This window comes from Suillus fuscotomentosus, assembly GCF_016647785.1.
Source record: "Suillus fuscotomentosus strain FC203 chromosome Unknown F5891scaffold_5, whole genome shotgun sequence".
NCBI classification, from domain to species: domain Eukaryota; kingdom Fungi; phylum Basidiomycota; class Agaricomycetes; order Boletales; family Suillaceae; genus Suillus; species Suillus fuscotomentosus.
Window position 1 is genome coordinate 74,925 of NW_024539517.1, and position 19,164 is coordinate 94,088.

The window sequence follows — 19,164 nt, forward strand, 5'->3', positions numbered from 1 at the left end:
CCCTCACTACTCGCTGGGCATATGCAGCTCGTCCATGGTTTCCTCTCGTTCCCTTGAATCCTAGCTTCGACGGTCCCATATTTGAGTGTCTAAACCACTCAATGTTTTCTCTTTACACGGAGGTCGACAGCCAGGGGAAGCACCTTCTCCATCGCGACATTAGAGAAAAATGGCGCAAACTAGAGCAGAAGTTGCTCTGGTGCCAGGAGCTTTTGGGAGCTGGACTCCTAATTCCATGGGGCACTGTGCTTCCACGCGCTCCCTCTCAATATGGGTACCTGAGGTCGCACTCAGACGCGAAGCTTGCTAAGAAAGTCGCACTAAGATCGCGCAATGCATTCCTACGTACGTGAACCTATCTTCAATCTCACCGTAACTGACGCATGTCTAGTAATCGCTGCTGCGTGCTCATGGCACATCATGAGCCGTCTATATCACGGATCAACCCATCCTTGGATGGCTCTTCTGATCGACAACCCCCGAAGCCCCATACCGGCCGAATGGGTCCACGAATTATCGCGTTCATTTGTCGGAGATCTGTCGGCCAAAGTTCCGCGCACCGGCGTCATCATATCATCTGTCCATTGCCCTTGGGAGCTACAGCTCCCTATATTCGAATGCTTTTCAATCCCGGTCTGGGTTCACTGCAAGCAGAACAACTCTGTGTTCGACGCGAAGCTGCGTCACTATAACCTGTCCAAGGAAGCTGTCGCACGTGCAATCGAGGCGCAGCGCGTAAGTAATGACACCTGGGGTCAGAATGATGGCTGGGGCCAGGATGATGACGTGTGGGGTAAGCGGGATGATGGAACTCAGAGCGGGAGTGCCCTTGGGTGGGATACCAATGCAACTCAGCCTGCCCTTGGGTGGGATGTCAACGTAACTCAGCCTGCCCTTGGGTGGGATGCCAACGCAACTCAGCCTGCTCTTGGACGGGGAACCGCACCTGAGAATCCTCAAGTGGGCCCTCACTTTCCGGCCCCTCAACGACTCAGTGGCCAAAAGTCGGGAGAAGATTGGAAGACTTTTTTTACGCGACGCCGCGAGGAAAATCGGAAGAAGGAGGAAAAAGAATCCCCTTCTCAACGGCAATCGCGTGAGAGTCGGGAACGGGCAGCGAAGAATCATAGTCTTCCTGGAAAGTCCAGTACGGCCACGGTATTTGAATGGCAACCTCAAGACGAGTTCGAGGGCTTTTTACTTCGCATCCGCCTCACGAAGGCTGAGGTATCGGGGACTTGGGGGAACTACAGCAACTCTACCAGGCTGTACAACTCATTCAGAAATGAGTGGGACTTGTGTGATCAGCTGGATCCCACCAGCACCCCCGACAGCGACTGGGAAGAAGACCAGTTCAATTTCCCGGACCCCATCCCTGATCCTGTGCCGCCACCTCCCCCTGTACCTCCATCATTATCCAGCTTCTTGCAGGATATTCGCACTTACTTCGGGCGTCATGAGGTTGCAGCCTCGTCCAATTACACCGAGGGTATTGAACGCTTCATAACCCACTTACGATTTCACCTCGGCTTCCATCTGACAGCATCAAGCACTAGATCCATTGGTGGAACCTCCAGTGAGGTGCAGAATAACAGCGCCAGCACCAATGGTGGAGCCGTCAGATCCAATGGTGGGACCACCAGATCCAATGCTGGATCTGCCACTTTTGAAAGTTGGGTCAAGAAGCAGAAGTTCAACCACGTCTGCAACATTGTCGGAGATTCAGGTAAGGATGTCGACTCAATCTCAGACGTGCAAAAGCATGTCATTACATGCTTCGTGGGTTATCTTGTCACCCTCCCCACATCACAGTTGTCTGAGATCCCGGCCGATCACTGGGACCTGGGACCTGGCACTCCTTTGTCGGCGTCGAATGCATTCATTCGAGTTTGCTATCTCGACATCCCTGGCCAGGAGCGATTCTACGTAATCCAGCCAAGCCAATCAAGAAGTCTCGTCCCGTGGAAACTCATGGTTCCTGACGCTGCTACAGCTGTAATGTGCCTCCGTCGTGACTGGGGGTCCGACATCTCGACCATTGCCCTCAAGCTCCTGCAAAAAGGTATCACGTTCAAGACACTGCAGCCCATGGCAGTTTCTCCTGAGGCTAGGCGCCCGCTCAGCGAACTTCGTACATTCTCGCTTGGATACTTCTGGCCCCCCTTCAAGGCCGTTTACGCTGATTATATCGCATATGAGCAGTACTGTCACGAGTTCATGAATGAAGATCGTGCACGAGCTGCTCTGCTTCGCGGTGGAATCTTATGGCGGCTAGCACTACATAGCCTTGGCTTCGATAACCTCCCCTCGGCCCTCATTGGCATTTCATGGGATGCTGTCCCATTTGGACAAATGCTCACCATCAACGGCGAGACTCACTTTGACGACGAGTTATCGGAAGAGGAGGTCAATTTCATTTGTGGGACGTATTATGTATACACAAGTAAGTTTTCTTAATTCACATTGACCTGCAGTGCGCTCAAATTTGAATCATCAGACAACGGATGCATAGAGAAGTTGTCTTGGTGGCCTAGGCCGCAGGCCTGGGCTAGGTCAGGGTTGGATGTGGGGTTCTGGTCTGCTCGATGCGAAAGCTGGTTCCAGACATGCCTTGAAAACATCCGACAAGGTGTTTCTCGTCGCCGCGATTCATCCGACAACAATGGTCCGGTGAACAACACACATTGGAAACATGGACTCAAATTCAATGGAGCGACGAAGAAATTCAAGAAGAATCTTGATGCAGCATGTTCTGACTTTCTCACTACCAAAGCAAGTGGTAAGCTATCTTTTTTGTCGTTTAATGTGCAGCTCTGATGTCCTCTTAGCATTCACGGACAATTAGATTATTTTGTGTCACTACTGTACTGTACTATTAGAATATTAGAATACATGGGTACGGGGGAACACATACGACGAAACATGTCCAACATAGGGTCTGCGACCCCAAAGGACTTAATCTGATGCGAAAAAAATTGTACTATTATAGAATACATGTATACCGAAAGCATATGACGAAACATGTCCAACATGGGGTCTGTGACCCCAAAGGACTTATTCTGATGCGAAAAAAATTGTACAAGTTTTCTTCAAATGAACAGAACTCTACTCGTGCACTTGTAAGTGGGCGATCGTTGGGCGATTAATTTTATCTGGAGACAAAACTTGATGTTTTATGTTCACGTTTTATTGTCAAGGGGTATTTTAAATTTAAACGCCCGTCTAAGTGGTGGCCCAAACTTCGTATTATGAGCAGGCATTTGGTCACATGCAATGCTTAAAGTTTTTTGGAGTCTTAAATGTGAAGCTTCATTTCGAAGTATAGGCCAGCATTAAAGATGTATTTATATTTCTTATTGTTGATGGCATTCAGCCGGCAACAAAATGTTTGCTATTGCTTTATATTTTTCTTGTCACGCAAGATCTCTTTAACATTTGAAATTTTATATCTGCTTACATGACAAGCTAAATACTAAGTATTGCCTTGACATTTCACACGACATTCAGACTTGTCTTAAATATTGCGGACACCATAGTGATGGTAAAATGAATTTTCAGAGATTCATGTCTATGTACCGATAACTAATATTTATTGCTGTATACATAGGTATATTCAGCCGTAGCAAAATGATATCATCTTATACTTCCCACGGCTACAAAATCAAGGACTCATGAATTCACTGATGTCAGGCGGCCTCTATCTTTGAATGTTCTCATAGGACAAGCAAGTCACCGATAGCATAGCGGCCGGTCGCGAGCGCTTCCCACGCTGGTCGCCGTCGGGTTCTTCAGAACTTGTATATAATATGTTATTGAACCTGGCGCGGATGAGGTCGGACGGTCGGATGACCATTCAACCTTTCGAATTGACCCTTTCGAAGTTTTAAATTCCAGGTGCACTCGATGATACCTCGTGGCCCGGTTATGATCTCCGCCGGAGGATTCCGAAAATGCACGTAGACAGCCATGAACATTGGAGATCAGCACATTTACAAAAGATATCTAGGTATGTACTATGGGCACACTGAACGGGCTCCTTATACAGATAACGTACACATATTGGGCAAATCGTAGAAAAACCACTAACGGTGAAGCTAGATTTCGCCAGCAATGCCGTCCTCTAACTGCTGGCTTCACCATACCTGAAAGATTGTTCTCACACCATGCTTCTCGAACCCCGACCTACCGTGTCCTGGCCAACTCCATCGTGACTATGATCGTTTCAAGCAACTCTAGGGTCAAATCCAAATGACACAGCTGATTTTTATGGCCAAAATATTTAAAACGGCGGGCTGCAACCAAAGATGCAAGCTGGTTTCATACTTGACCATCTAACATTGCTATGTCGAGTCATTCAATCCCCATTGTTGATTTCGCTCCGTTCTTAGACGGATCTGCGAAACAGCAGGTTGCAGATCAGCTCCTCGGGTCCTTCAAATCGTATGGACTCGTCTACATCACGAATTTCGGCATTCCGGCGGGAGAGGTCCAAGAGATGTTTGATTGGGTGAGTTAAAAACCGCCTCCCTAGCTAGGACTTCTAACCTATGAGTCGCGCGATAGTCGAAGCGCTTTTTTGCCCTTCCGCACGAAACCAAAATGCTCGCACCTCGTCCAGACTCTGGAAGGCATCATCGAGGTTAGACAATTCTATTGCCAAATACTAAGATTAGAGGTTTAGTCACTTTCACATATGTCGTCTCTCAGGTTACGCCTTCCCCGACCGGGAGAAAGTTTTTCAACTCTTGGATTCCGGAGATTCTGCCACTGAGGCTGACATATCACTCCCAAGCGTGAAAGAGTCGTTCGACATCGGGCGTGAGGACGATGACTTGATGCCAACCATCTGGCCGCCCGATCACATCCTCCCCGGCTTCAAGGAATCATGTTTGGCGTTCTATTGGGTCAGTGTGTCCACTTGGGCCTGACCTCTTGTACCTTGATTCTGACGGAGAAGAAGAAATGCCACGAGGTTGAGAAGAACGTCCTTCGCGCGCTCGCGCTGGGTTTTGGCTTGGAGGAGGAGTGGCTTGTGAGGTATCATAGGATGCCCGATAATGGGTTGAGACTGCAACACTATCCCAGGTAAGCTTTCATTGTCGATCGACTGATGTGAGCTTGAATCATGATACTAGCGTCGCCCTCGAATCTGTCCTTACGAACAAAGTTGCACGAATCTCGAATCATACAGATTTTGCTACGCTTACAGTCAAGTCTTCCTTTCACACCATACATTGAGGCTCACCCAAGGCAGATCCTCTTTCAAGACAACGTGGGGGGCCTGGAAGCCGAGGATCCGAATGAGTCTGGGAGGTTTTTGGTGTGTAACCGTGAGGTCGCCTCCATACTAAAGTCAAAACTAATTTTTGGTTGAAGGCGGTACCCTCAATTCCGAACTCGATCATTGTTAATGCAGCGGATTTCTTGCGGCGATGTGAGGGTTCCTTTAGTCTTGCTGGGACCATATAGCTGCCAGTGCTGATTTGACTTCTGTAGGGTCGAACGACACGATACGGAGCCCGATGCATGGCGTCCGCGCACCGCCGGATGCGGTAGCGAAGGATGGTATGCTTCCAGATCGATATTCTATCCCCTACGTGAGTTTATGCCCGCTATTCCTCCGTCCTGTAGCTGATAAGTCGACATATATATCAGTTCTGTGCTGCCGTGCGCCATCTTTCCCCTTTTCATGCCAGATTTGTCGATTGATGGTTGGCATGTACAGGACTTTTCCACAGTCGTTGATACGATCCCTGGTACGTGGTCAGCAGATTATCCCAAGAAGTATGAGCCCGTGTCGGTGAGTTGGTTTGCCTTCCAGGTGACAAATGGAAATTACATATATTGATGTCAATGGTGACGGAATAGGTGGGAGAGTATGTCATGAAGCGGCTTTACGATGGTTATTAAAGCTGGCGAAAGGTGCTATGGGTTGACATAAGTATGGTAAATATCTGTTTGTCCGCATGTTCCAAAGTTTATGTAAGAATGAGCACAGAGCTTGTCAACTGTCAGCACCACTGCGCGTCCGACTAAGCGTCTCAGACGCTCTTAGCTTTACCGTTCTATTCGAAATTTCGAGTCGAGCTTGTCATACAAGGACTCGCATTCAAGTGTCCCGATGGCCACAAACAGGAATGCAGGGCGCAGATGGTGGGGCGGCACTAGTTTCTTATGAAGTCGTGAGCTTTCTTAACATTGCCAGTACTTGGACACATATGGGAGGTTGAAACTTGAAACCCACCAACAGACGATGGCATCTATTTCATCAACGCTCGCGTTATTACCGCGCTACTACAGATGAAGAAACCACTCTAGAAATTTGTATGTTAATGTTCTTCACTCTATCATCTTTGAATGTTCTCATTGGACATGCAAGTCACTGATAGCATAGCGGCCGGTCGCGAGCGCTTCCCACGCTTGCTCGTTCGTCGCCGTCGGGTTCTTCAGGTATATAATATGTTATTGGGAACGATGACCATGCTGGCGCAGATGAGGTCGGACGGTCGGATGACCATTCAGCCTTTTGAATTAACACTTAGTTTTAAATTCCAGGTGGCACTCGATCATACCACCTCTGATCTCCGGAGGATTGCGAAAGTGCATGTCGACGGCATGGGGTTTACCAGGATATTTACAAAAGATTGGATGGATCTAGGTATGTACCATGAGCCCGGCACACTGAACGGGCTCCTTATACAGATAATGTACACCCATTGGGCAAATCGTAGAAAAGCCTCTAACGGTGAAGCTAGATTTCGCCAGCAATGCCATTTTTCCCCTCTGGTTTCTCTAGTTGCTGGCTTCACCATACCTGAAAGATTTTCTCACACCATGCTTCTCGAACCTCGACCTGCCGTGTCCTGGCCAACTCCATCGTGATTATGATCATCTCAAGCAACTCTAGAGCCAGATTCAAACGACAAAGCTGATTTTTATGGCCTAAATGTTTAAAATGGCGGGCTGCAACAAAAGATGTAAGCTAGTTTCATACTTGACCATCTAACATTGCTATGTCGAATAATCCAATCCCGATTGTTGATTTCACTCCGTTCTTAGACAAATCTGCGAAACAGCAGGCTGCAGATCAGCTCCTCGGGTCGTTCAAATCAGCTGGATTTGTCTACATCACGAATTTCGGTATTCCGGCGGGAGAGGTCCAAGAGATGTTTGACTGGGTGGGTCAGCCGCCTCTTCACTTAGAATTTCTGACTTACACCACGAAAGCTGAAACACTTTTGTTCTCCTCACGAAACCAAAATGCTTGCGCCTCATCCGGATTCTGGAAGCCACCATCGAGGTTAGATCTTTCATCATTGGCTGCAAGTTCACTCGCCTTCACATATGTCGTCTCTCATGATACTCTTACCCTTGCCAGGAAAAAGAAATACAATACTCGGATTCTGGGGACGAGTTTACCATTGCACCACCAAGCATGAAGGAGTCCTTTGAATGCGGAAGCGAGGATAACGACTTTATGCCAAACATCTGGCTGCCAGATGGCGTCCTCCCCGGGTTCAATGAAGCGTGTTTGTCCTTCTTTTGGGTGAGTGTGTTCCATCGCAGTTAAATTCTATGTACGTGAATTCTGATGGAGTATACAGAAATGTCACGAAGTGCATCAGTGAACCCATGAGGAAAGTAGATAGCAATAAATAACAATATATAGTACATAATCGCAAGAACTAGCATAATTTTGCTATCGACAATCACATTGTTATGTTTGACCTTATAGAGGAAAGACGTGTCCCTGATTATCATATAAAATGTTATGAAATGCCATAACGAAAGGGAGGTTCACAACTCTGAAGCATCAAATAATTGACGTGAAAATATAAAGCTTTACAATGCTTTATCTAATTGCAAAATTTACATGATATCTGCGAGAATGATACTACCTGGAGTAAGTTAGACGGAACTACCAAAAGCGCCAGCATGACAGATTGCCTGCAACAACCTGCCATTTTGTCACCAGTACCAAATTATTCTCATCCTCAGCACTCGTTTTGTGAAGCAAATTAATTTTATTTATATTTAAATACTACATATGTAGTTACAGGACAAAAAGAAAACAGGAAAAGATAGCGGAGAGATGAATGAAAGGAGGGACCAAGGTCAGCAAGGAACCACGAAAAAAGGCCAGCAAGGAGCCACGAGGAAAGGAAAGGAAAGGACCACCATGTGTAAGGATTATTCCCTACGTGCCGACCATGCTTAAAACTGAGACGCTCGAACGGATCATACGTTCGAGCTAGTCCATGTGATTCATTGATGCGAAGAGTGCAACTCTTCGCATCCGAACTACAAGGATACATTCCTTTTCATTTCTCTTACTCTTTTGTCATCATACCTTGTGCTCTGATTTCACGATTCCCGTTTCTTCACCGATATCTCTCAAAGCACCATATGCTACTTACTCTCGTTCCGGTCTAGTCAAGAACTCGAAATCGTATATAATCAGCATACGTAGATTCATACTTACAGCGAATCAGACAGTGAATTCCCCGCTCCAAGAACGTTTGAAAACCTCTCAGAAAAATCTCCTCTCTCTAGCCTTGTTCAAATTCGTTTCGTGTTTTACGCTGACACGTCTAAATATCTATCCGTCTTGTTCACAGTTCCCCACCGAACTAATCAAGCCTTACACATTGGAGCCCACCGCGAGGGGAATTGCTTAGAACAAACCCTCGTACCTCGAATTGATCCGCTGATCCATTTTCTGATCCGCAGATCTTTCTTCTTCCATCCGGTCATTGACCATATTCCTTCATCATTACCAAATACTACCATCCAAACGTGCAGATACGACTCGAGCAGCAAGAAGGGCCATCTGCGCTGGCTCCTCCAAACGAAGCCATACCACCTAAAAAGCGTCGAAACCGCGCCAATACCCTAAAACCTACCTCTACTCCCTTTATTCAAGAAGCACCTAAAATTCCTGTCGTCACTCCCGTTCGCTCAAAGTTAGATCGACCTTTCGGCCTTATCCACGACGCCTTGGAAGACTCAACCGAATCTTCCTTATCAGGCGATACTATAAGTTGTCTCCCACGCGCAGAATCACCCTTCCCCGTTATACCCAATCAACAGAACTTTATCCTTAGACCCGCCATATTCGACCCAGATACTCCCTCTCTTCCGTCAACACGAAACGAACCCGAAGTTACTAAATCAACAAAACCCGTCACCACACTCTTCCCCATTTCCAAACCCGACTTCATCGCTAGAACACCCTCGTTAAGCTTAGCCCCAACACCGGCAGCACTTCAACCCCCAATTGTTTCTGCTGCTTCGAACACTTCCATAGCACTCCCCTCCTCAAATACGACTCCCTCCGTGCCTTCTCAACCTTCTTTTGCCATGTCCAACACATCTAAAGGCATCAATGCGATGCCGGGAGCTAATTTGAGTAAAGCACCATCCTTCAACGGGGAGACTTCCGAACTCCTCGAATTCTTCGAGGATCTCGTGTCGGCCTGTGCTCTCAACAGTGCCGAGAAGTGTAAGACGATTGTTCGATATGTTGACTTACAAACTAAACGCTTCTGGGTAATGCTCACCGGATACGAGAGTAAGGATTTCACTGTTTTCAAAGACAGTATCCTAGCACAGTACTCCGGCGCCGCAAAAGGACAACACTATACCATCTGGGACCTAGAGCGCATCGTGATCAACAACGTCGACAACGATATCTCGACAGAAACGGAACTTCTCCAGTATTATAGACAGTTTCTGTTACGCACTCAAATAGATCTGTTATGCGGAGCCCTAAGAGGGGCGTCGTCCGCTAACGTTCGTGACGTAACCGGAAGGGTCCGGTGTAGCGACTGAGACTGGCGACGTCGAGTCGGAAGATATCAGAGACGCGCGTGTCATGTGACTTCTAAGACAGATGTCTTCAAAGTCACTGACATTCTCAAAGTAAGGACAGTCTTGTCCGAACGATGAGGTGGTCGATCGAGGTAGACTTAGGCGCGATGAGCACCTAAGAAAAGATACTAGAGACTGAAGCTGAGGGGGCTTCAGAGGGAAGTATGTTCGAGGGAAGATTGAGTAGATTCAAGTTAGGGAATCTAGTACAGAGTGACCGACTACTTATACTAAGTGGAAAGGGTTAAGGGCAAGGCTACCATACTGTAGGTAAGGGCAAAGGGGAAACGGAAAGGGTATAGGTACGCTGGTAGCAGAGCCTGATTAGTGATGTAAGGTCGAATGTGGAATGAGACCGAGAAACGTTGGAACGAGCCAACGGTAAATGATACAATGTGCAGCATGCACGAGTCAAAGGAAAGATAAGACAAGCCACATTGGTGGCACGAGTCAGAACGAGTCATAGCCCGAAGGCACGTGCGCACGTTGGTGCGATAGGAGGGGGATGAGGGACGGGAACGGTCCCGAGGATCCGGTCAACGGATAGTCGGTAGAGAAGTACGAGCCAGAGGCATACGAGCGCGAGGACGAAGGGAAAAATGATAGGGGGGCCATGTAGCCGATGTTACTTGTAACATTACCCCCGTTTCAAGGTAGAGTTCCACGAACTCTTTAATCGTCGTCCAGGGGAACGTAGTCGTCCTGGTTGTTATACCACGCGGGGTCGAAGTCGAGGTCTTCGAACCAGGAGGCGACTTCGATTGCATTCTCTTCGCGTTCTTGCTCAAGGCGAGCAGCGTCCTGGTCATACGCAGCTTCGAGCTGCTGCATGTCCCTGTAGAACCGGTTGGAAGAGGTTCCACGGCGAAGGATCTTCCTGCCGTCGAGTCGAGGGCAGAAAGGAGTGAGATGTTTTGGGGCAAATTGCCCACAAATGCGGCAGAAGTATTGCGCGCAGTGTTTCTGTTTGTGTCCATAGACACGGCACTGGCGACAGACAACGTTGCTGCGGTAGACCTGGGTGGTCTCGGTGGCATCACGACGCGCGTCATTGATGGCGTCTTCCTGGGCTTCCTCGTGAGGATAGTGCCTAGTGAAGTTCTGGGTGCGCGGGCGATGCGCATGGGAGAGGGGTAGTCCTAGGGACAAGATGGATCGTGCACAAGCACGGTGGTTTCGGCGTTGCGGAGTGGGAAGAGGTTCCGGAGAACCAATGGAGAGGTGTGGGACTACTTCAGTAGGTACCCAATCGTCGGGGTTGAGAACAGGTGGTTCGGGAGGGCACTCATCCAACTCTGGGATGGTGATAGAGATGGTGTCGACATCAAGGATGGGGGAGGGGTTACGTGGAGCGTAGAGCTCGCGTTCGTATTCGTTGTAGAGACGGTCGATCTCGGGATTGGTCCACTGGGTGACGTTGGGGATATGCTCTGGTGATTCAGAGCGGGGTAGTTGGGGAAGGAAGGGGGTCGGAGCTCTGTCATAGACAGCACGCTCGATGACTGCAAGCGGGTCGGGAGGGGGATTAAATGCCCGCTCCTCCTCGACGGCCATGACAGTGGCATGGAAGTTCCTGAGCTCAAACAGATTTAGCAAGGCTCGTTTGATCTTGCCTTGGTTATATCTGGTCGAGACAGTGGATAGGGAAGTCTCCCTAGCCAGGTCGATCCTGGTGATATCGCCGGTGAGGGCGTCGGTGGCCCTGAAGGCCTGGACGAGGTTCATGGTTATGTCGTCGTTGGTGCGGTTGAGATAGTTGTCGAGTCGGATTGCATACTGGGGGTCGCAGATGACTGCTTCCCAGTAGGCCCGTTGCCTATCTTGGACAACTGAGCGAAGGGATGGTCGTCGGAAGACGGTGTATCCCGGGGGGGAGGGCCTATCATGGCCAGGCGTTGGCTGGCTTGTCAGGTCGCGGTCGGAGGCAGACGCATGAGAGGTAGCGGATCGGTGTGAGGAAACAGACGACGCTGAGACCGACATAGTGAAGCGTCTTTCCTTGGGTAGTGGCATAGGTGGGGTACTGGGTAATGGGTCGCTGTTTGTCGATGGGTTTGGGTTTTGTGGGGCGGTGGCAATTGCGGATTCGTTGGCGATGGAAGGTTTTGGTGTCGGTGTGGATGGGTTCGTCGGTGGGGTCAGCCCTCGTGTAGTGAGGGCGGTAGGAGAAGTTGCAGTGGCGTTTGGTGATCAACATGAGATGGCGATTGAAGCGATCTTGAGTCGCTTCTTATACGCCTTCAGGAGCTCCGCTGTGGACTTCAATTCTGTTTCGGGGAGCCACGTTCGTTCGGAGGCAGGATAGCCAACCCAAGACACAAGGTACCGGCGACGCGATCCGGTACCCTTGTGTTGGAGGATAGCTTCCACTTCGTAGTGTTCCTCTCCATCGATAAGATCAGGAGGAGGTTCGGTGAAATTCAGTCCATGCACGTCTGTCTCCTGATAGGAGGAAAGTTCCGAGGCATGGAACGTGGGGTGGATACGCCAGCTGGCAGGCAGCTTCAGCTGGAATGTGATGGGGGAGAGGACCTTCTGGATTGGGAAGGGTCCATATCGTTTCGGGGCGAGTTTCCTAGAAGGGAATCCGGTGATTAGGTTCGTGGCAGATAGCCATACCTTATCACCAACGTTCCATGGCTTGTAACACTGGCCATAGGAACGATCAGCCATGCGTTGCTGCGTGAGGCTGTGGCATGCAAGGGCTTCTTCACGGATCTTGGCGAGTGACTTGACTCGGTCTTCGGCGGTTGGTAGGGTGGAGTCGGGGAATAGATGGGGGATGCCTCGTGGTTCGTAGCCCATCATGAGATAGAAGGGAGAGGCATTTCTGGCAGAGTGTCGTCGGGAGTTATGAACGAATTCGGCCATAGGCAAGTGCTTTGCCCATTCGGAGGGAGTCGTCCGGCAGTAGATCCGGAGGTAGGTTTCGAGCTCTTGGTTGAGCCATTCGGTCTGGCCATCTGTCTGCGGGTGGTAGGCAGTGGAAAGTGCGACTTGGTAGTCGAGGAGTCGTCCTAGCTCCTTTGCTAGCTTCGAGGCGAATTGGGGGCCTCGGTCCGAGATGATCTTGTCATAGAGTCCGAAGCGCATGAACACTTTCTTGAAGAAAAGTTCGGCTACTCCTTCCGCTGTGATGGTTTTTCTGCAAGGGCAGAGAATTACCCCCTTCGTAAGCCCATGGTCTACCACAACCATGACAGAATCATAGCCGGCGCTCTCGGGAAGGTCGGTGATCAAATCAACCGAAACCTGAGCGAAGGGCCGGAGGGCCGAGGAGGGTATCGGGGTGAGGGGAGGTGTCGTGGGGTGGGTGTTAACCTTCATCTGCTGGCACATGGCGCAGCCATCGACGTATTTCCTAATGAAGGAGCCCATTCCGGGCCACCAGTAGGATTTCTTGACGTTCCATTCGGTACCGGAACGCCCGGGGTGCCCGGCGGTTGGGTGATCGTGATGTAGAGACAACACGCGATGCCGGAGGTCGGGGGGAACATAGGCACGATCCTTATAGAAGAGAACACCATCGGTGAACCTCCAATCGGAAAGTGCAGACTTCATGGGGGGTGCGCACACCCCGGAGAGGGCGTCCAAGGCTGTTTTCACAGTCTGGTCGGAGGGGTCGTCAGAGAGTCGTTGAAACTCGTCTGCGAGTTCAGCGTCTATTAGACGGGTGAACAGGGTGTCGGGAAGGAGGATACGATCTTCGTTATCCTGACCAGCTATAGCGTGGTCCGGACGGCGGGATAAGGCATCCGGTGCAGCGAGCTTTGTTCCAGGAATGTGGTGAAGTTCCAGATCAAAGTTGGTGAGCGTGAGGTGTCACCAGGCCTGTCGTCGGGTGAGTCGTTGTGCGGAGCGGAAATAGATCAGGTTCTTGTGATCTGTGAAGACAATGACCGGGTGAGGGTTTCCTTCGAGGAAGTGCCTCCAAGCCTGAAGGGCTCGGATGATGGCAAGGAGTTCCCGGTCGTAGATCTCATAGTTCCATTCGGCCGTGTTGAGGGACTGGGAGAGATAGCCGCAGGGGTGGTAATCCCCATTGCTATCCGTCTGGAGCAAGACTGCTCCGGTCGTGAAGAGCGAGGCGTCAGTTGCAAGTGCAAACTGTCGCGAGGGGTCGGGGTTCCGCAGAACTGGTTCGGTGGTGAAAACCTTCTTCAGATGCTGGAATGACGCTTCGGTAGAATCGGACCAAGAGAAGGGGATCTCCTTCTTGGTTAGGTCGAGGAGAGGGCGTGCGATGTCGGAGTAGTGGGGAATGAAATGATGGTAGAAGTTACAGAATCCGAGAAAGGACCGCACGTCCTTGACTGAAGAGGGTTGTTGCCATTCGCTGATGCCTTTCAGCTTGGCAGTGTCCATAGCGACCTGTCCAGGTCGAATGATCATACCGAGGTACTCGACTTCTTGAGAGTCGAAAGTACATTTCTCGGGTTTGAGGAAGAGAGACTCTTTGCGGAGTTTCTCCAACACTCGGCGGGTCCTTTGCCGGTGTTCGTCCAGATTATCTGAAAAGATCAGGATGTCGTCCATATAGATGATTAACCATCCTTCGTTCAGTTCTTCTGAAAATGTCTGGTTCATGTAAGCTTGGAAGGTGGCGGGTGAATTGCACAATCCAAAAAACATTACCTTGGGCTCAAAGAGCCCGTATGAGGTGGAGAACGCGGCCTTCCACCTGTCGTCGGGATGAATGAGGATATTGTTGTATCCTGAGCGTACGTCGACCTTTGTGAACCATTGCGCCTTGTTGAGTTTCGCAAGCAAGGGTGGTATCAAAGGGAGTGGGTATGCGTTCTTGATCGTCCATTCGTTGATGTATCGGTAGTCCTGGCAGGGGCGGAGAGATCCGTCCTTCTTGCCGACAAAGAAGAATCCAGCAGCTTGAGGAGACTTCGAGGGTTGGATGAAATCTTTGGCGAGGTGTTCGTCCAAAAATGCTTTGACAGCGTCGGTTTCCTTTGGTGAGAGCGGGTAGGCTCGAGAAGACTTCGGAATGAAGCCTTCCTTTGTTTCGATCTTGTGGTCTACTCCCGGCCGTGAGGGAGGGAGTTTGTTCAGACCGTCCTTTGCAAAGATGTCAGCAAAATCATGAAGATAGGAAGGTACCAGTTCTTCAAATGATTTCTTCTTCTTCTCCTGTGCGTCCTTCCTCCATAGCAAATTCTTGAGCTTTGTTGGAGGTCTTCGTGTAGTCCTGCTGAGAAGCGAGGATCCAGAGGTTCTGGAGAGGTTTTGCTCGTCTGTGGAGAGCCTTCCGGATTTCTTTCTTCGAGGTCCCGTCCTTGGTGAGCGGGGTGTCGAAAGAGATGTTCTCGATGATCTGGACGGATGTTCCGTCCGAAGCATATTCCACTAGGACTTCATCGTCAGTGAGGGGATAAGTGGAGATCTCCTCAACTTTATCCGCGAGATGGGTCTGTCCGACCCAGACATCGTCCATGGTATTGAAGTCGGTATCTTCGAAGGGCACGATGATTGGCGCCGTCTTCTTCTTGTTACGCTTCTTGCGTTTCTTGATTTCTTCGAGGCAATGTTGGGTGCCTTCGGGGAGTCGTTTGAGGGGTGAAAAATCCTCGTCGTCGAGTTCTTCTAGGACAGCTTTTTCTCCACGAAAGAGATATGGCTTGGCCTTGCTTTCTCGCTGGGAGGCATTGAGTTCCCTCTCCACCTCCTTTGACCTATTGGTCGCAGGCAGGGAGATCGTGTTGGCCTTCCAGTCGATATTGGGCATCATGGCACTAAGCCAAGGTTTTCCAAAAAGTAGATCATCATGCTTGGAAAGTTTCGTTACGTTGAACTTTCCATACATAAGTCTCCAATCGAGACGAATGAATAGCATGCAGTATTGGGTTACCTGTCCTGCTGAGGACGGGCTTCCGTCTACTGTGGTGATCCGGAAGGGTTTCTTGAGTAGGTGGGTCCGGATCCCATTTCACTTGACGAAGTCATAGCTAATGAAGGTCCCACCTGCCCCTGAGTCGATGATGGCGGTCGACTGAACGGTTTTGGCACTGCAAGAAGAGAAAAGTGTCACCGGGACACGAAACTCGTTGGATTTACCAACAGCTTTAGTATACAATGCGCAGATAGAGGGAATTGACCGTTCGACAAGCCCTCTCTTTAAAAATCCTTTCTTTTGACAAGGTTGAATTCCATGTCTTCCTCGTCAGAAGACTCGTCAAGCTGGCGGACGCCAGACTTGCTTGGCTTCTTGCCTTTGTCTTCTTCGTCGTTCTTGTCTCCTCGGCGCACCTTCGGGTGGAACCGGGAGTCGTTTGCTCGATGGCCCTTCTCCTTGCATTTGAAGCAAAGGCCTTTATCGAAGCACTTCTGTCGTTTCTCAGGTGTGAGGGAACGATCGACGTCCATAGCATCAGGATCGCGTTGGCGGACCTGAGGTTTGGGGACGTGCCGGTGTCCGGAAGGGCATACTGATCTGTTGTTGGACACAACTGCTCTTGATCGCTTGTAGTTGGCTTCCAACTGTATCGCGGCAGTGTACCATTTATCGATGGTGGTGGGGACGACCTCCTTCCCGTAGATGGCGGTCCGAAGTCCTGGTTTCAACCCTCGTTCAAAGAAGTGAATGAGGGTGACATCCTGCTTGAGACTAGCAGTGGATGACAGGGTCTTGAACGTCGCAATGTAGGGCATCACGTCGCCGGTTTGGCTCAAACCATGAAGCTTGGTTAGAGCCTCAGTCATCCGGTCGACCGGGTGGAAGGATTCGGTGAACGCCTTCTTGAAGTCCTTCCAGCTGCCGAAGTCGACGGCAGGTTTGTTGAAGGCTGCTCGGTAGAAGGTGTCGGCCCAGACGCGGGTGTCTCCATCGTTCATGTACTGGAGTGCAACAGCGACCTTGGTTTGGTCAGAGCTGTAGATCGTCGAGTTGATGAGGAAGTATGTCTCCACCGAGTACATCCAGCGCTCGGCATCATCGATGCTTCCATCATAGTTCTGTGGTACTCCAGCCTTTAGTTCAGGCCTGGATACGACCACTGTCGGTTGTTGGGTGGGGCCTCCAGACATTCTTGTTCCAGGGTTCGAGTTGAGGTTGCCGTATGGTTGTTCGTCGGGAAACTCGTCGGAGGACGTGTGGTCTTCTTCCGATTCTTCTTCTTCGGAGTCTGGAGTGTTGGGATCGCGTTCCCAAGGGTACTTCGGGGTCCAGGTAGTCGTGGTGTCTGTCGGTTAATGGGCCGTGCGGATGGCAGGGCGCAAAAAGGAAACTTGAATCTTTTGTTACGCACTCAAATAGATCTGTTATGCGGAGCCCTAAGAGGGGCGTTGTCCGCTAACGTTCATGACGTAACCGGAAGGGTCCAGTGTAGCGACTGAGACTGGCGACGTCAAGTCGGCAGATATCAGAGACGCGCGTGTCACGTGACTTCTAAGACGGATGTCTTCAAAGTCACTGACGTTCTCAAAGTAAGGACAGTCTTGTCCGAACGATGAGGTGGTCGATCGAGGTAGACTTAGGCGCGATGAGCACCTAAGAAAAGATACTAGAGACTGAAGCTGAGGGGGCTTCAGAGGGAAGTATGTTCGAGGGAAGATTGAGTAGATTCAAGTTAGGGAATCTAGTACAGAGTGACCGACTACTTATACTAAGTGGAAAGGGTTAAGGGCAAGGCTACCATACTGTAGGTAAGGGCAAAGGGGAAACGGAAAGGGTATAGGTACGCTGGTAGCAGAGCCTGATTAGTGATGTAAGGTCGAATGTGGAATGAGACCGAGAAACGTTGGAACGAGCCAACGGTAAATGATACAATGTGCAGCATGCACAAGTCAAAGGAAAGATAAGACAAGATAAGGAAAGCCACATTGGTGGCACGAGTCAGAACGAGTCATAGCCCGAAGGCACGTGCGCACATTGGTGCGATAGGAGGGGGATGAGGGACGGGAACAGTCCCGAGGATCCGGTCAACAGATAGTCGGTAGAGAAGTACGAGCCAGAGGCATACGAGCGCGAGGACGAAGGGAAAAATGATAGGGGGGCCATGTAGCCGATGTTACTTGTAACAGTTTCAGCCAATCGCCCATTGGCTCGTCGCCAATAACAAAATATCAACGCGCGAACGAGATCGGTACTTTTGGCAAGGGTTGCCAATGGCAGCACGACGTGCCATTGACAGAAGATTGGAGTTGAAGGATGTAAACTATTCGAGGAACGAGGCTACAGACTTTGAGGATGTACTAAAAGCTGGTCGTTTTGTGTTTTCAGATGACACATTCGACACTGACCTCAATGAGCCGATCACGACCAGGATACGCACGATACGCGAAGCACGCTCTGTCAAACCAAAAGTTCCTCCGCCATGGGATTCAGACAAAGAAGAGGAGAGAAAAGACATACAAAAGGAAGTTCAGACCAAACGAGTTGTCTTCTCAGCCCCTCCACCCGCCCCAGTCAAGTCCACCATAGATGAGGTAGAGGATCTTGCACGCAAAATGCACGGACTGGATATCGGAGAAGCGGTGTACTCAGGATATTATACGCGTCTGGTTTGTTTAGCCCCAGCAGCAGCACAAGCATGGGCACTGCCAAAAGCACGTCAACTTGTCAACTCAACCGTGGCCCAGACATCATTACCATATCTTCCTCTCCCGCCTCTTCCAACCACATCCAATCATCAGTCAAGCCCCACTTGCTTCTTTTGCAGAGGTTCACATGTCATGCGAATGTGCTCAGTTGCTGGAGAATACTTACGCGCAGGACGGATCATTCGCGACGGACAGTACTTTGCATTCCCGGATCAGTCACGCATACGACGATTCGGGAACAAGACATTCAAACAGGCCATCGATGCAAGATACGCTGTCCCCACTCCAGCCACTGGATCAAATGCAATCCCCGTTGACGTTACCAAACGAGAAGTCTCACCTCAAACCTCCAAACCATCAGACGTCCCTTCCTCCGCGTTCATATCTGAATCCTACTTTCTGCAATGTACTCCCATCTCCGATAATCATGCCGTGATAGTAGCTGTTGAAGAAGAAGTTGAAGAAGGACAAGCGTTGGCCATCACCCGGTCGAAAGCCAAGAATATGCAGATCGCAGAAGACGTACCACCCAAAAATGTAGCCCCCACGTCTCCTGCAATCCCCAACGTCGAAGCTGGCCGAAACAAAGTCTCCAAGGGATCCGCATTTAAATACGAGTCGAAGGCTGCTACACCAGAAGCCACCCATCGTATCTACAAAAGCATCCTGGAAACGTTAGTACCCAACATATCCGTATCAGACTTACTTGCCATTAGTCCGGATCTGCGCAAGGAAGCAGTTGAA

General features: G+C 50.0%; 3 protein-coding genes across 3 annotated transcripts; all 3 read left to right on the forward strand.

Annotated features, from left to right (window-relative positions):
• Window positions 1-2,088: 2,088 nt before the first annotated feature.
• F5891DRAFT_942250 (uncharacterized protein) lies at window positions 2,089-2,817 on the forward strand (the record flags this gene model as incomplete). Its single annotated transcript, XM_041374400.1, has 2 exons — window positions 2,089-2,443; window positions 2,498-2,817. The coding sequence occupies 2 exons, from the start codon at window positions 2,089-2,091 to the stop codon at window positions 2,815-2,817; spliced, it is 675 nt and encodes a 224-aa protein (XP_041231645.1).
• Window positions 2,818-4,192: 1,375 nt separating this feature from the next.
• Window positions 4,193-6,010, forward strand: F5891DRAFT_551711 (thymine dioxygenase). Its single transcript, XM_041372215.1, has 12 exons — window positions 4,193-4,507; window positions 4,564-4,639; window positions 4,708-4,904; window positions 4,961-5,085; window positions 5,136-5,208; window positions 5,255-5,320; window positions 5,377-5,434; window positions 5,497-5,597; window positions 5,656-5,667; window positions 5,726-5,800; window positions 5,869-5,946; window positions 5,999-6,010. The coding sequence occupies exons 1-11, from the start codon at window positions 4,343-4,345 to the stop codon at window positions 5,908-5,910; spliced, it is 990 nt and encodes a 329-aa protein (XP_041231646.1). The 5' UTR covers window positions 4,193-4,342; the 3' UTR covers window positions 5,911-5,946; window positions 5,999-6,010.
• Window positions 6,011-7,013: 1,003 nt separating this feature from the next.
• On the forward strand, window positions 7,014-7,628 carry F5891DRAFT_975532 (uncharacterized protein; the record flags this gene model as incomplete). The annotated part of the gene is made up of 3 exons (XM_041376529.1): window positions 7,014-7,178; window positions 7,379-7,546; window positions 7,605-7,628. The coding sequence occupies 3 exons, from the start codon at window positions 7,014-7,016 to the stop codon at window positions 7,626-7,628; spliced, it is 357 nt and encodes a 118-aa protein (XP_041231647.1).
• Between the last annotated feature and the right edge of the window lie 11,536 nt (window positions 7,629-19,164).

What these genes read in the sequence shown, in the direction of transcription:
- F5891DRAFT_551711 (XM_041372215.1), top strand. Translation starts at nt 4,343, where the DNA reads ATGTCGAGTCATTCAATCCCCATTGTTGATTTCGCTCCGTTCTTAGAC. An exon ending in CATGTTTGGCGTTCTATTGG is followed by an intron (nt 4,905 to 4,960) that starts GTCAGTGTGTCC and finishes ACGGAGAAGAAG; the next exon opens with AAATGCCACGAGGTTGAGAA. An exon ending in AGCGGATTTCTTGCGGCGAT is followed by an intron (nt 5,435 to 5,496) that starts GTGAGGGTTCCT and finishes TGACTTCTGTAG; the next exon opens with GGTCGAACGACACGATACGG.